The sequence below is a fragment of the Petromyzon marinus genome, chromosome 24 (assembly GCF_048934315.1).
Source record: "Petromyzon marinus isolate PM22_M1 ecotype Great Lakes invasive population chromosome 24, UKy_Petmar_22M1.pri1.0, whole genome shotgun sequence".
Taxonomy (NCBI): domain Eukaryota; kingdom Metazoa; phylum Chordata; class Hyperoartia; order Petromyzontiformes; family Petromyzontidae; genus Petromyzon; species Petromyzon marinus.
The window spans coordinates 8,294,065-8,311,476 of NC_133690.1; the positions used below are offsets into that span (position 1 = coordinate 8,294,065).

The 17,412-nt window shown below is 51.5% G+C and overlaps 1 protein-coding gene across 4 annotated transcripts in view; it reads right to left on the reverse strand.

Moving 5' to 3' along the window:
* Positions 1-479: 479 nt before the first annotated feature.
* The window catches only part of LOC116945516 (switch-associated protein 70-like), a 79,179-nt gene continuing 62,246 nt past the window's right edge, over positions 480-17,412 (reverse strand). For all 4 annotated transcript variants that reach the window (XM_032959857.2, XM_032959856.2, XM_032959858.2 and 1 more), the window contains 3 exons: positions 13,519-13,717; positions 8,175-8,271; positions 480-6,849 (listed from right to left, as the gene is read on the reverse strand). In XM_032959857.2, the coding sequence (XP_032815748.1) occupies positions 6,686-6,849; positions 8,175-8,271; positions 13,519-13,717 (460 nt within the window). In that variant the 3' untranslated portion in view covers positions 480-6,685. The remainder of the gene's footprint in view (positions 6,850-8,174; positions 8,272-13,518; positions 13,718-17,412) is intronic.

Consider the following 17,412-nt stretch of genomic DNA (forward strand, 5'->3'; position numbering starts at 1 on the left):
TCCTGTACCGAGAGAATCATTGGGCTGCCTGGGGTAAGGAAAGAAACGATGAGAATCAAGAGCAAATGTATCTGCCACACGGTGAGAGCGATACAGGAAGAAATTCCGCTTACACGCGACCCTATCATCCGTGACTCCTATTATCCTCAGGAGCTGTAGAGTCCGCGAATACTTTTATACGTGGCCCTATTCTTCCAATGGCCAATGATTAATTATCCACGATTTCTCCCCGTCCCGTTTCCCTATTATCCACACATTTTAGTCAGAGACGAGAGAAGTTGAGCGGCAAATTCGTCCTATTATCCGCATTTCTTTTTCCCACGGACAAGTTGTTGAAATTACAGATAGCCGCACGGATCATATGATCCGTAATGTTGGGTCCCTCCTGTATTGAAGTATTTTTTACGCGGTGGAAGGTTTGCGATGTACAAAATCTCATTTTAACACTGGCTGTTTTCATAATGGGGACAGCAATACACTTTATTAGTCAGATGAGATTTTATTTGATAAGGTTCCTTTAGAAAAGCAAAACTTCTAAAAGTCCACACTCTCTTACAAGACTTGATAAAACTTACGTTTTTAAAACGTAATTTTTTTTGCTTGCAAGACAAATGTAAAAAAAAAACAATGTTAAAAAAAGAGTAAACGTGACTAACAATACAGTTTTCATTAAATTTACATTGCTTATTACATATGTCAGACATCTAAATAATTAAATTCTTGGTTCTTTCGGTAAAGTCACGTAGAAGGGAAACAATAAAATAATAAAAGTATTATTATTTGTAAAATAATAAAAAATATTATTATTTTTTATTATTATTTTATTGTTTCCCTTCTACGTGACTTTACCGAAAGAGCCAAGAATATGAATCCCTGCAGTCACGAAAGCTTTAAATCAAAATCTAAATAATTGTAAAACATACAATATTCCCGCAATATAAAAAATCGCATCTCAAAGGGCTCTTCAGTATTTTACAAGCAACAACATACTTCCAAACACTATCCTGTATAACTTTTCGTTCATTACTTATAATCACATTGCGGTGTAATTGTTATTGTCATGGTATATCGTATATATATATTAGTTTTTTCCTAAATAGTAAACGAAAATTGTTGATGAATTAAGTAATGGATTAACAAGTTATATGACAAACCAGAGCATCACCGTTCGTTGAGATATTTATGCGACGTGCAGTAAGTCGAGTACTGAACTGCGTATCCAAATGGTTTATTGGAAAACAATGTACAGGAATTAGGTTAATCTAGAATCTTACGTCAATACTGAAATAAACGTCGAGTTGTAGAACAGCATCTTGTGCTAATTTTCTGCAATGTACACACAATGGTTTAAAGCTGCGCCGTATTTTGCTAATTGATTGACACTCTGAGGAAGTGAAACAGCACCACCCTCCTTCCAATCTTGTGTCCCGTGTCAATGCAGTTGCTCACCCCGAGCTATAAATCCTCTGTGCATCGTCCTTGTACTGTTCGCCTCTTGGCGTTGTTCTCTGGTCTGAAACTGGTAACAACTAGTGTACGCCAATCAGTTTCAAAGACAATGGCCATATATATAATGATCAGAGCATGTTTGTGTACATGTTTACCACAAGCACGTGTGGTTAATGCAGACTTCGATTCCTTGCAACGGGTATTTGTGGTGTTTGAACATCTTAACACCTGCTGTATTTGCCAGAAAGGGATAAAACCAATTCTAATTTTGCACGGGTCTCGGTTGAACCCACACACACGCACACGTCAAAGATGCGCACTCGACTTCTGCTTTCGAACACAGGTGGGAATATGTGCTTATTATAATCCTCACGCAGCAAAAGTTGGCACAGTATGGGGGGCACAGCTGGTGCATCTGCTCGTGATCTCAGCCAACCCCGTGGCACCTTGCTGGAGTCTGTCCCGTGACCTCCTGCCAGCGAGCCTTCGACACTTCACGTGGCCTCAAGGTGCACCCGGCCTGGCACGGGCCCCGTGGTGACGCGTCGCAGGGGTGAATGGCGGGTATTGGGATTGGTATTATAATCCAGACTAAGGCGTAGTCGACACGCGGCAACGTAAATCCGGTGTCCTTTATTTAGCCACGCAGGGTGAGTAAGTTGTTGAAGTTCACAATGCGAGGCCTTCCTCTCCAGGGGTCCGACCTTAACACTTTCCACATTAAACTCGACCGATGGCGGGGAGACCTTGTGGCGGATGTGTTGGGTGTGTTGTTGTCTGTTGTTGTTATCTGTGCTTTTGAATACTTTGACTCACAACGGGAAGCATGCAAGTTAAATTCCCATTCAGGGGTCGGCTGAGCCGATGTTGATAAACTGAGTAAACACTTTCTGGGAAGTCAACACTTAAGTCCATCCCATGAAGATTTTGCTTCCCCTTGCCCCCCCCCCCCTCCACCGCCATAGGAATGTGGAATTTCCACCATCGGCTTGGTGCCACCAATGGAGATGAGCGTCACGCCATTGGTCAGTTGAGCAGGTTGACTGTAACCGGACTCGGCTTAAACGCACGTGGCATTTATGCAATATAACCCAAAAAAACAATATTATCGATGATATTGGTCGTGAAAGCCTACGTGTTAAGCACGCAGTCTCTCGCCCTTTCGCTGACATTCCTGCTGTATCTTTGGCTCTTAAACAACGAAAATCGCCTATATATGTGTGCGTAAAAAGACGTGAGACAAAGCCTACCAGGCGTGGTGCTGGCCCACCCAGCCCCTCGTGTTCTGTGCCATCCTTCATAGGTGCTCGCTAACAGCAGGTGCTCGCTAACAGCGGGTGCTCGCTAACAGCGCTTTCCCCAAGTCAGTTCTCTTTGGAGCGGTTGCACAGAGGTTTGCGCACTGCTTTTGTGGATCCCTGGGTTTTGATTTCCGGACATGTGTGTGGCATCTGACCCCGCCCTGTATCTCCCCTAGTTCTACTCAGCCTTAAATTAATACCTGATGAAAAGTAGCCATTAGCATTGAAGGAGACAAGGATAGCTGCATCACCTCCCCTCACGTGCCGTACTGCCATATATATAAAACCCATATATATAGATCGATCTGTATAACCTATAACTACACTACAACTTTAAAACATATATCCTTCCATATATCGTCCATATGCCCTACACCCACTCTATATGTGTGTGCGCGTATTATTCATGATGAGACACTGGATGTCCAAACTGGTCAATGACGCACTCCCAAGAGGCTGTGGTGGCTGCTGGGTTATATAAGAAATACTTTTATATTTTACGTGGCGAAACAGATATACGTGTTGTTATAAATACGTATTTCGGATGTGTATGACATCACAGGAGAGGAGGTCACATGACTTGAGTCCCGTGCCCTCTCGTGGCATCGGGCGAGGTCATTTTCGTGAGCACAACGAAAGATGTGTTAACTAATCACGTCACGCACACGGTCCATAAATCTGATTAAAAAAAACAAACTTATTCTTAAAAATCTGAAAATGGTCCTTAAATCTAATGAAGGACCCAAAATTGTCCTAAAAAAAAAATCGGATTTTTTTTTGCATCCCAAGTTTGCAAATGAAAAAAATCTTCCCGAATGTATGAGGAGCAGTGGTGCAGCTGTTAGCGCACTACTCTATGACCTCCGTGACCTGGGTTCGATTTGTGGATGTGCACAACGTCAACCGAGTGGTATCTCAACCTGTCCATGACCTCTGCTGAGGTCAAATCTGCCTAAACACCAGCGCTGGAGAGATAAAGGTGGCTGGCCGTGGTGCTGGCCACGCCTCCCAGGTCACGTGCATCGCCGGCCTTAACAGGTGCTTGCTAACAGCACTGGTCTGCCGCTGCACCTTATGAAGCCAGACTAATGACCATTCGTTTATCTTTTTTTTAATACAATTATTTTTACACTTAACACTCTGTGCTAATGACTTCAAGTCACATGGAAGCGATTTCTATTCTGGGCAATGTAGCTTTGCAACAATGACCCACGGTTTAATGTCAGCCCTAAGTTTAAAGCCTGCTGTTAAGGTTACACGTTTAAACCTCGTAGCTACTAATAAAACCTGACGGTAATCTGATGGAAGAAGCCCCATATGCTCATTTAAGCAATATAACACAATGCTATATTCTAGATTTGAAGCTTAACTCAACCCTCCCTTCCTGGCTCCTCCCCCCCCCTTAACCTGTATATAATCTCGTGTGTCCAGAGCTGTTCACTTGATACAGCTAATTTTGCTGTGTCTGTTCCACCTGAAGACGGAACCTTGTGTTGCCTCCGAAACGTCGCGATTTAATTTAGTTGTTTTTCATTTATTTTATTTTACCTGCGTGACTTTACCGAAAAACCAAAAAGAAACAATGCTATATGTTATTATATCAAGAATCATGTGTGAGTGAGTCTCTGCATACAATGCTATGTGCATTAGACTGGGGTTCGGAGTTCAAGTCCTCAGAGCTTGAACCGATCAGTTCAGTTAGAATGGCTCAGTCGCAGCCCAGTGAGGTGCAACCAGCAACAGGAACTGAACCTATGTGCCTAAAGTTGCTGGCCCCAAAGTCAGACACAGGCTGCCACGGAGGCGGATCTGGCGGTGGGGGTGCGGGGGATGGTCTTGGAAATTTCAATCATTTTACGCTGGGCCCTACGTAGAAATTAAACTCAGAACCTGGACGCCCCAGACTTAGCCTCCCCAGCGCAGCCATCAGCAAGCATGAGAACACGAAGGCACCGACGTTCGAACCCAGGACCTCAGAGGTGCTTCAGCAAAGACCGCAGCCCACAGCCCATTTGAAGATATCTACCCAGCTCCAGTCACCCATACACTCATCTTCAGGGTGCATCGACACAAACCCCGGCCCCCCATGAAGCCACCAGGCCAGAATTATGACGGCAGTGCCCGAAAAGTTCACTCAGACGGGGGTCGTCACGGTGAGAGAGACTTCACTCAGACGGTGGTTGTGACAGTCAGAGAGAGTTCACTCAGACGGTGGTTGTGACAGTCAGAGAGACTTCACTCAGACGGTGGTTGTGACAGTCAGAGAGAGTTCACTCAGACGGTGGTTGTGACAGTCAGAGAGACTTCACTCAGACGGGGGTTGTGACAGTCAGAGAGACTTCACTCAGACGGGGGTCGTCACAGTCAGTTAGACACGTGATGAGAGACACGTGACGAGAGACACGAGAGACACGTGATGAGAGACACGTGATGAGAGACACGTGACGAGAGACACGTGATGAGAGACACGTGACGAGAGACACGAGAGACACGTGATGAGAGACACGTGATGAGAGACACGTGATGAGAGACACGAGAGACACGTAATGAGAGACACGAGAGACACGTGAGACACGTGATGAGAGACGCGTGATGAGAGACACGAGAGACACGTGATGAGAGACACGAGAGACACGTGATGAGAGACACGTGATGAGAGACACGTGATGAGAGACACGAGACGAGAGACACGAGAGACACGTGACGAGAGACACGTGATGAGAGACACGTGATGAGAGACACGAGAGACACGTGATGAGAGACACGAGAGACACGTGATGAGAGACATGAGAGACACGAGAGACACGTGATGAGAGACACGAGAGACACGTGATGAGAGACACGAGAGACACGTGATGAGAGACACGTGATGAGAGACACGAGAGACACGTGATGAGAGACACGTGATGAGAGACACGTGACGAGAGACACGTGATGAGAGACATGAGAGACACGAGAGACACGTGATGAGAGACACGTGACGAGAGACACGAGAGACACGTGACGAGAGACACGTGACGAGAGACACGTGATGAGAGACACGAGAGACACGTGACGAGAGACACGTGATGAGAGACACGTGATGAGAGACACGAGAGACACGTGATGAGAGACACGTGATGAGAGACACGAGAGACACGTGATGAGAGACACGTGATGAGAGACACGTGATGAGAGACACGAGAGACACGTGATGAGAGACACGTGATGAGAGACACGAGAGACACGTGACGAGAGACACGAGAGACACGTGATGAGAGACACGAGAGACACGTGACGAGAGACACGTGATGAGAGACACGAGAGACACGTGATGAGAGACACGAGAGACACGTGAGACACGTGACACACGAGAGACACGTGATGAGAGACACGAGAGACACGTGATGAGAGACACGTGACGAGAGACACGAGAGACACGTGATGAGAGACACGTGACGAGAGACACGAGAGACACGTGACGAGAGACACGAGAGACACGTGATGAGAGACACGAGAGACACGTGATGAGAGACACGAGAGACACGTGAGACACGTGACACACGAGAGACACGTGAGACACGAGAGACACGTGAGAGATGAGAGACACGTGATGAGAGACACGAGAGACACGTGATGAGAGACGCGTGATGAGAGACACGAGAGACACGTGATGAGAGACACGAGAGACACGTGAGACACGTGACACACGAGAGACACGTGAGACACGAGAGACACGTGAGAGATGAGAGACACGTGATGAGAGACACGAGAGACACGTGATGAGAGACGCGTGATGAGAGACACGAGAGACACGTGACGAGAGACACGAGAGACACGTGACGAGAGACACGAGAGACACGTGAGTTCACTCAGACGGGGGTCGTCACGGCCATTACGACCCCCTCGTCACGGCCCCGGGAGGTTCATGGGGTGACTGCTCCGGTCTCCGCCCTTCACTCCCGGCCGTATGCGATGGGGGCAGCTGCCGACGCGGCCGCCACCTCTTCGCCGTCGTCGCCGGCGTCCACAGACTCCTTCTTCTTGCGGTAGATATTGAACTCCTCCTTTGTGAAGGCCCCCTGGCCGCGGTGGGTGACGATGGCTGCCGGCCGATCGCCTGCGCGAGGGGAAGACGAACGGGGTGGGGGGGTGGGGGCGGCTTCTGTGTGAGGGCGACGGCGCTACGCTACTCTGGATGAAGTTTAAACTGCCTCCTAACAATGTGGCGCTGCACTCTGATGTTGTAGGAGAAAACATTTATTAAAAAGTCTATTTAATCAAGTAGAACGTGTTGTCGATATTAATTTAAAGTTGCGCATTTTGATGTGACGTCACATTTCTCAACCACGCCCCCCCCGCCTCGTCACAAATGTCTGAACCCCCCCCCTCCCCCACCAGGGTGCGTGACGTCATTTATGGACGGCCCCTTTACCCATTTCACCTCTTTTTTTCTGCACGTTCCACTCGCTTTTGCAAAAAAAAAATTTTGCCGGCCTCTCCAACCTCGAGGCAACACCGTTCGCTGCTCACGAAAAGCGACAGCAGCACTCTCAAACTGAACCCGCGAGGATGGCGGGGCCCCGAGCCGACCACCGATCACCCCCTTGCCAAGCCGACGGCGCGCGGGCAGCGTTGGCGAGTCACGAACGTTCCCGTCGTGCGAGCCTCCCGGACCATCTGGTGGGGCTGCACGTCCGCCACGAGGTGTCGGCGCAGCCACACTGGCTGCCAGTCTGGATGCTCCGGCTATGAATAGGCGGCTATCTACTCACAATGAAGCACGTTTTCTTTTTAAAAAGAAAAAAAACTATAGCAAAATACGAATTCGACCAGCGATGAAAACAAATAAAATTTTGTTTTAACTTTCTAAAATGTGGCAACAGTGAAAGCTGGATCCTCTTGTAAGCACAATTCTGCAGTAAGCAACACATCCCCTACATGACACTGGTGGGGGTAAGACAAAGGGAAACTTCTGATACAAGCACACTATTTTTTATATAAGCACACAGTGCTTGCTCCCAAAGGATGTGCTGATTGCTTTCACTGCAATGGGCGACTGCGGGTGTGAGTATTTGTGGGGAGCGGTGGTGCAGCGGTTAGCGCGCTGCGCTCCGAACCCGGCACCCCGAGTTTGATTCCCGCTCATGGTCAACACCCAGTGACGATTATCTGAACCGGTCCTGGGCCTCTCCTAGGTCGATTTAGCCTCAAATGAGTACCCTGTGCGGTGTGTAAACATCGCCAGGCGTGGTGCTGGCCCTCCCCTAGGTCGACTCAGCCTCGAATGACCATCTGGTGCGGTGTGTAAACGTCAGCACGGTGAACTACTTCCTAAACACACGATTACAGGATCGCGCTTGCTCACTTCGCGCGTGCGGATCGCCTGTAGGGGACGGTGTGGGGATGGGTAGGGGAGGGTCTGAACGGAGGGCGTGCGGGCACCTGGCCTGATGGGTCTCAGCAGGGACTCGCACTCCTTGACGCGCTCGCGCCAGCTCTGGGTGCGTGTGCTCGCCGACACAAGCCGCTCCGAAGCCTCCTGCAACACGGGGCGCCACGCACAAGGCACGCAACAGACACACGGTCCCCCGTACAGCCTTCAACACACTGCTAGGGAGGCAACGGTCTTCGGCGGACCGTTGTGGCCGGGGCATCGTGCCCCAGCCACTCCTTTGCCTCCCTGGTCCCGCCGGTGGCGAGATGTTAACTCCCGCGCCTGGTGTGGAGGAGGTTGTGGGTTCGACCCCGACCCTGACGCCTGCTGTATATTTGGAGTGTGCACGTTTCTCTCCCCGTGGTCGCGTGGATATTTCTCCGGGTCCTCCGGGTTTTGTGCGTTAGGAGCATTTGGCTGCGATACATTTCCACGTGATGAGCCACTTCGCTGAACTGTCATTTGTGGCCAGGTTGTTTCTGAAAAAGTTTTTTAATGTTTGGCACGAGCTAGGTGCACCTTGAGGCCACGTGAAGTGTTTAAGGCTTGCTGAGAGGTCACAGGACAGGCCTAACTGCCATGCATTGATTGGCTGAGATCAATGGCAGGTGCACCACCTGTAGGCCCCACCCGGCCAACTTTCTGCACTTTAGCCACCCGGTGTTATGCTCATCTTTCATCTGCTCCCCGTTATTGCTGGAGGGTGACTGCCTCAAACTGCCCAGTGGCGTCCTTCACGAACCTCCTCCATCGAGGCCGGTCTTGACACCGCTGGTACCGGTCATCGGCAAGTCCACTCAGCTCCACGTCCTCCTGTACCACATCACTGCATCTCTTCTCTAGCCCGTGACGTGCCTCTTTAGTACCCTCTACAGAAACTGCCAAAAATAATCTCGCACATTCACACACCGACGAATTCACACGAACAGGCACACATCCATGCATTCCCACGCACACACAAAGACAAAGATCCCCCGTATAGCATTAACAGACTGTTGAGGCAAGTGCTGTTAGCGAGCACCTATGAAGGCCGGCGCGGCACACGAGGAGGTGGGTGGCTAACACCACGCCCGACCGCCTTTGTCTCCCCAGTGGCGATGTTTACACACAATGCACCAGGTATCCATTTGAGGCTGAGTCGACCTAGGGGAGGCCGAGGACCGGTTCAGATAATTGTCACTTGTGGTGGCTGTGAGCGGGAATCCAACCCGGGTCGCCAGGTCTATAGTGCGGCGCGCTACCCGCTACACTACCGCACGCACGCACACATACACACACACACATGCACACACACCAACAACAACAACAACCGCCATTCGCCACTAAGTGGCGGTGACGTCACCACGACGCTTGTGCCAGGCTATGTGCACCCTGAGGCCACGTGAAGTGTCGAACGCCCGCTGGCAGGAGGTCACGGGGCAGACCCAGGTGCCACGGGTCGACTGACTGAGATGACTGGCTGATGCACCACCTGTGCCCCCTACTGTGCCAACCTGCTGTGCTTTAGCCACCCGGCGCTCCGCTCGCTGTTGTGAGCGTCGCTCCTCCGCCCTCCGTTGTTGTTGGAGGGCGACTGCCTCCAACTGCCCAGTAGCATCCTTCACGAGCCTCCTCCACAGAGGCCGATCTTGACACCGCTGGTACCAGTCATCGGCAAGTCCACTCAGCTCCACGTCCTCCTGTACCACATCACTCCATCTCTTCTCTAGCCCGTGCCGCGCCCGCTTAGCCCCCTCAATCCGGCCAAACAAAAGCTGTTTCGGCATGCGGTGGCTGGGCATGCGGGCTACATGACCCAGCCATCGCAGCCTTGCCTGCCGGAGGAGCTCACCGATGGGACCCTGCCCAGATCTTTCAAGGATTTGTGAGCTCCTCACACAATCCAGTCTGGTTAAACCCAGGATGGATCGTAGGCAGGTCAGCCTAAATGTTTCTAACCGGCGAAGATGTTCCATTAGGGGGGTCCACGTTTCGCAAGCGTAGAGAAGGGAGGGAATGATCGTGGCCGAGAAGACCTGAAGCTTAGTGCGGAGCGACAGACCAGGTAGCTTCCACACAGCGTTACGCAACCGATGAAAAGATATTGCCGCTCGACTGATTCAGAGTGAGACCTCTGCTGTTAAACTGGAGCCAGTCATAAGCACACTGCCCAGGTATGGGAAACTCTCCACTCTCTCCACAACTGCCCCATCACCGATTGGGAGTTGTGGGGGTGGAGTGTCCGATGGTACAAAATACCCAGGCAGGTGCTTAGTTTTGGTGGGGCTGATGGTAAGGCCCCACCTCTTAGTGGCACGCTCCAGTCTCAGCAGCAGCGTCTCCAACTCCTCCTCTGACTGAGCAGCTATTACCAAGTCATCAGCATACATAACGTGGTTGAGCAATAGGGAGCCATCCCTTGACCGCACCCGGGCATCGATTAGCCTCCCATTATATCTGTACCATATGGAGATTCCCCCGGTACAGCTATTGAAGGCTTCACGAACTACGTGGTCAAAATAGATGTTAAATAATGTGGGAGCCAGAGGACATCCCTGTCGCACCCCAAGGTGTACAGGGAATGGCTCTGACTCCCGGCCACGTAGTTTTACCCGGGCCCGCTCACCATCATGAAGGTCCTTAATGATCGTGAGCAGAGGGTCAGGTACTCCAAAAGCACGAAGAACGACCCAGAGCCCAGGCCTACTGATGGTATCATAGGCCTTGACCAGGTCAATAAAGCAGAGATGTAGGTCTTGTTGGAATTCCCTACACCTCTGCTGTAGCAGACGGACAGAAAATATGGCATCTGTGCAGGACCGCCCTTTCCTGAAACCGCATTGGGGCTCCGCAAGCCTCTCCTCAGCGTGCCTGGCAAGGCGATGCTGAATAATCCTTGCCAGGACCTTTCCCGGCACACTGAGGAGTGAGATGCCCCTGTAGTTGTTACAGTCTGTGCGGTCCCCCTTTTTAAAAAGGGGGACCACCAGGGCATCCTTCCAATCCTGCGGAACCCGTCCAGTGGTCCAGACTGTTGTTATGATGTCATATAGGGCAGTCTGTGCACAAACGCCACCCTCCCTCAGCATTTCGCTTGGGAGATCATCTCTGCCCGCTGCCTTTCCTGGTCTCAGACTCCGGATCGCCTTCAATACTTCCTCAGCAGATGGCACCTCAGCCAGCCACTCACAGGGGGTGACTTCATCCAATATTTGAGGCACCGCAGCCTCAGCAGGGTCATCCTCACTTTGTGCCACGATGTTTTCCTGGCTGAGGGATTTTCCCTCCCCCAGGACCTCACAGAAATGCTCAGCAAATCTGCGAACCTGTTCCTGGGGGTCGGAAATTGGATCACCGTTTTTTCCCCTAATTATGGTAATAGGTGTGGCGCTGCAGGTTACTTTTTTGATGGAGTTAAATAGAGATTTGTGATCACGGGCCACTGAGGCAGACTCCATCTCCTCAGCAACCCGCGACCACCACCCATCCTTGCAGCGCCTCACGGCTTTCCGAACCTCCGAGCGAAGGCTGCGGTAAGCCTCCTCATTCTCTGACGTGGGATTCTGTAGCCGATGACAGTGGGCCTGTCGCTTTTTCTCAACCATCCTGAACAACTCCTCTGTCATCCAGGGTGTCTGGGGAGGTCTGGACCGCGTACCCAGAGCAGCCATTGCAGCTGCATGAGTCACAGTCCTAAACCTCGCCCATTTACCCTCGACATCAGGAGGAGTCGGGGACGATGCCAATCCCAGCCGCAAGCGATGATGAAATTCTCGCTTGCAACTTTCATCAGATAACTGAGACCAGGCCACTTTAGGTTGGAATGGGGTCCTGGGTGTACACCCACCACCGGAGTGGAAGAATGGCAGGCGCATCTTACAGATGACTAGTCGATGGTCAGAGGGCAGATCAGCTCCACGGTAGGTCCTGGTGTCAAGGACATGGGCTCGCATTCGCTGGTCCGTCACTATGTAGTCCAGCAGATGTTCTTGCTTGGACCCGGCATGCATCCATGATGTTGTGTGGATGCGCCGATGCCGGAACAGCGTGTTGGTAATTACAAGCCCATGGGCTGCACAAAAATCTAGCAGCCTCCTACCGTTGTTATTGAGCTGATCTGGCCCATGCCCTCCAATCACTCCAGACCAGGTGCCAGTATCATGACCAACTCGGGCATTGAAGTCACCCAACATGATGACTCTATCCCGAGGGGCCACTTTAGCCAGCACCTGTGACAGGAGGTCATAGAAGGCATCTGACTCATCGGCTTTGCCTGCATCTCTCCACGGATGTTCATCTTCGGTGGGGGCATAAGTAACCACGACCACCATTCCTCGCCTCCGGTTGATGGGAAGGCGAGCCCAAAGTAGCCTGGGGCTTACAGCTTCCCACACCTCACCGCCACGCTCCCACGCCCCCTTCATTCTTTTGTTCAAAAGAAGACCCACACCCTGTTGTTTGGCAGTCTGCTGCCCCGAGTAGAGGACTGTCCACCCCTCATGGTGGCAGGAGCCAGAGCCGGTCCACCGGACCTCCTGAATGCCGCATAGATCCAGGCGGTACCGGTCCAGCTCCCGACAGAGGAGTGGCAGCCTCTCCTCTGCAGTGAGCGTTCGAACATTCCACGTGGCCACCCGTAGTGGCTTTTCGTTGTTTCTGGAGTAGCCCCGAGGGTAGGTATTCAATCTCCTGGCTCCGCCAATTGGGGTTTGGCCAGGAGACGTCATAGACGCCTGGCCCCCCGGGGCCTCCGGCACAAGCTTAGTTGTTACATATTTCAGTTTAATTCGTGGTTTTGTGGTAATTAATTGAAGGTGGAGGGGTTACCAGCCCCTCGCACCCGTCCAGAGCCCCCGTTTAGCCCCTGTGGTGGACACATATGCCATGAGGGGAGGAGCCAATCAAAATTGGAACTCCCCCCACAGCGCTGTCCACGACAGAGTTGCCCGTCCGGCACCGCGAGGAGGTAGGGGGTTGTTTTGCACACACACGCACACACGCACACGCACACACACACACACGCACACACACACACGCACGCACACACACGCACACACACACACACGCACGCACAAACACGCACACACGCACACACACGCACGCACACACACACACACGCACGCACGCACACACACACACACACGCACACACACGCACGCACACACACGCACACACACACGCACACACACACACATACGCACACACACGCACACACACGCACACATACACACGCACACACGCACACACACACACGCACAGACACACACACGCACACACGCACGCACACACACACACGCACACACACACACACACGCACACACACGCACACACACACACGCACACACACACACGCACACACACACACACACGCACCTGGTACTTGAGCTGCGCCTGCTGCCGCTCCAGCTCCAGCTGCTCGAGCTGCTGTCCGGCCTCGCGCAGCGCGGCGTCGCGCTCGGCGCGCTCCATCACCAGCACGGCCTTCTCCTGTCGCGTCACCTCCATCTCCAGCTCCTGCTGCTGGCGCAGCCGCTCCAGCTCGTGCCGCTTGGCCGCCTCCTCCTGCAGCAGCCTGTGCCGGCGAGCGCCACGTGCTCAGAGACATGCCGCCCGCCCGCCCGCCCGGCCGCCCGCGGGAGCCCTCCGCTCGCGTGTCAGTGGGGGACGCGTTGGGGGGGAGTTCACACTCATGTTTGTGGCGCTGGGGTGGTGGGATGTTAACTCCTTCGCCTGGTATGCAGGAGGTCGCGGTTACGATCGCGAACCCGACGCCTGTATACTTGGAGCTTGCGTGTCTCCCTCCCGCCGTGGTCGCGTGGATTTTTCTCCGGGTCCTCCGTTTTTTTTTTTTTTACCCCCTCCATATTTAGATTCAACGTGCGGTTAGAGCATTTGGCTGCTATACATTTCCACGTGATGATAAGCCACTTCGTTGAGCTATCATTTGTGATAGCCAGGTCGCTTCTGAGAAAGAGCTACAGTGAGGGAAAAAAGTATTTGATCCCCTGCTGATTTTGTACGTTTGCCCACTGGCAAAGAAATGATCAGTCTATAATTTTAATGGTAGGTTTATTTGAACAGTGAGAGACAGAATAACAACAAAATCCAGAAAAACGCATGTCAAAAATGTTATAAATTGATTTGCATTTTAATGAGGGAAATAAGTATTTGAGCCCTCTGCAAAACATGACTTAGTACTTGGTGGCAAAACCCTTGTTGGCAATCACAGAGGTCAGACGTTTCTTGTAGTTGGCCTCCAGGTTTGCACACATCTCAGGAGGGATTTTGTCCCACTCCTCTTTGCAGATCTTCTCCAAGTCATTAAGGTTTCGAGGCTGACGTTTGGCAACTCGACCCTTCAGCTCCCTCCACAGATTTTCTATGGGATTAAGGTCTGGAGACTGGCTAGGCCACTCCAGGACCTTAATGTGCTTCTTCTTGAGCCACTCCTTTGTTGCCTTGGCCGTGTGTTTTGGGTCATTGTCATGCTGGACTACCCATCCACGACCCATTTTCAATGCCCTGGCTGAGGGAAGGAGGTTCTCACCCAAGATTTGACGGTACATGGCCCCGTCCATCGTCCCTTTGATGCGGTGAAGTTGTCCTGTCTCCTTAGCAGAAAAACACCCCCAAAGCATAATGTTTCCACCTCCATGTTTGACGGTGGGGATGGTGTTCCTGGGGTTATAGGCAGCATTCCTCCTCCTCCAAACACGGTGAGTTGAGTTGATGCCAAAGAGCTCCATTTTGATCTCATCTGACCACAACACTTTCACCCAGTTGTCCTCTGAATCATTCAGATGTTCATTGGCAAACTTCAGACGGGCATGTATGTGTGCTTTCTTGAGCAGGGGAACCTTGCGGGCGCTCCAGGATTTCAGTCCTTCACGGCGTAGTGTGGTACCAATTGTTTTCTTGGTGACTATGGTCCCAGCTGCCTTGATCATTGACAAGATCCTCCTGTGTAGTTCTGGGCTGATTTATCACCGTTCTCATGATCATTGCAACTCCACGAGGTGAGATCTTGCATGAAGCCCCAGGCCGAGGGAGATTGACAGTTCTTTAGTGTTTCTTCCATTTGCGAATAATCGCACCAACTGTTGTCACCTTCTCACCAAGCTGCTTGGCAATGGTCTTGTAGCCCATTCCAGCCTTGTGTAGGTCTACAATCTTGTCCCTGACATCCTTGGAGAGCACTTTGGTCTTGGCCATGATGAAGAGTTTGGAATCTGATTGATTGATTGCTTGTGGATAGGTGTCTTTCATACAGGCAACAAGCTGAGATTAGGAGCACTCCCTTTAAGAGTGTGCTCCTAATATCAGCTCGTTACCTGTATAAAAGACACCTGGGAGCCAGAAATCTTTGTGATTGAGAGGGGGTCAAATACTTATTTCCCTCATTAAAATGCAAATCAATTTATAACATTTTTGACATGCGTTTTTTCTGGATTTTTTTTATTTTGTTTCTCACTGTTCAAATAAACCTACCATTAAAATTATAGACTGATCATTTCTTTGTCAGTGGGCAAACGTACAAAATCAGCAGGGGATCAAATACTTTTTTCCCTCACTGTACATAGCTCAGTGGGCCTTGCCTGGTACAAAAAGAAAATGAGTTCGTCCGTGTTTCAGGGCACTTGTGTCTCTTTGCTCTGAATAAACTTTATCTGTGCTCTAGGTCGACTCAGCCTTAAGTGAGTATCTGGCATGGTGTGTGTAAACATCAGCACCGGGGAGACAAAGGCAGCCCAGCGTGGTGCTGGCCACCCACCCCTTCGTGTGCCGTGCCGGCCTTCATAGGTGCTGCTCACTGACAGCACTTGCCCTAACAGTCTGTTCCAGGTTATACGGGGGATCTTTGTATTTTGTGTGCATGCAGCTACCTGCCTGTGCGATGATTGGTAACACTACTTGCTCACGGCACTTGCCCCTAAGAAGGCTATAGAAGGGGTTCGTTGTCTTTGCTTCTTTAAACGAGAGTCTGGTTGAGAGTCTGAGTGAGAGTCTGGGTGAGAGTCTGAGTGAGAGTCTGAGTGGGAGTCTGAGTGGGAGTCGGAGTGGGAGTCTGAGTGGGAGTCTGGGTGAGAGTCTGGGTGAGAGTCTGAGTGAGAGTCTGAGTGGGAGTCTGGGTGAGAGTCTGAGTGGGAGTCTGGGTGAGAGTCTGGGTGAGAGTCTGAGTGAGAGTCTGGGTGAGAGTCTGGGTGAGAGTCTGAGTGAGAGTCTGGGTGAGAGTCTGGGTGAGAGTCTGAGTGAGTGTCTGAGTGGGAGTCTGGGTGAGAGTCTGAGTGAGAGTGTGAGTGGGAGTCTGAGTGGGAGTCGGAGTGGGAGTCTGAGTGGGAGTCTGGGTGAGAGTCTGGGTGAGAGTCTGGGTAAAAGTCTGAGTGGGAGTCTGAGTGAGAGTCTGAGTGAGAGTCTGGGTGAGAGTCTGAGTGAGAGTCTGAGTGGGAGTCTGGGTGAGAGTCTGAGTGAGCGTCTGAGTGAGAGTCTGGGTGAGAGTCTGGGTGAGAGTCTGGGTGAGAGTCTGGGTGAGAGTCTGGGTGAGAGTCTGAGTGAGAGTCTGAGTGGTAGTCTGGGTGAGAGTCTGAGTGGGAGTCTGAGTGAGAGTCTGAGTGGGAGTCTGGGTGAGAGTCTGAGTGAGCGTCTGAGTGAGAGTCTGGGTGAGAGTCTGGGTGAGAGTCTGGGTGAGAGTCTGGGTGAGGGTCTGAGTGAGAGTCTGAGTGAGAGTTTGGGTGGGAGTCTGAGTGAGAGGCTGAGTGAGAGTCTGAGTGGTAGTCTGGGTGAGAGTCTGAGTGGGAGTCTGAGTGAGAGTCTGAGTGGGAGTCTGGGTGAGAGTCTGAGTGAGAGTCTGAGTGAGAGTCTGGGTGAGAGTCTGGGTGAGAGTCTGGGTGAGAGTCTGAGTGAGAGTTTGAGTGAGAGTCTGAGTGAGCGTCTGAGTGAGAGTCTGAGTGGGAGTCTGAGTGAGAGTCTGGGTGAGAGTCTGAGTGGGAGTCTGGGTGGGAGTCTGAGTGGGAGTCTGAGTGAGAGTCTGAGTGAGAGTCTGGGTGAGAGTCTGAGTGAGTGTCTGGGTGAGAGTCTGAGTGAGAGTCTGGGTGGGAGTCTGAGTGGGAGTCTGAGTGAGAGTCTGAGTGGGAGTCTGAGTGGGAGTCTGAGTGGGAGTCTGAGTGAGAGTTTGAGTGAGAGTCTGAGTGGGAGTCTGAGTGGGAGTCTGAGTGAGGGTCTGGGTGAGAGTCTGGGTGAGTGTCTGGGTGAGTCAGGGTGGGAGTCTGG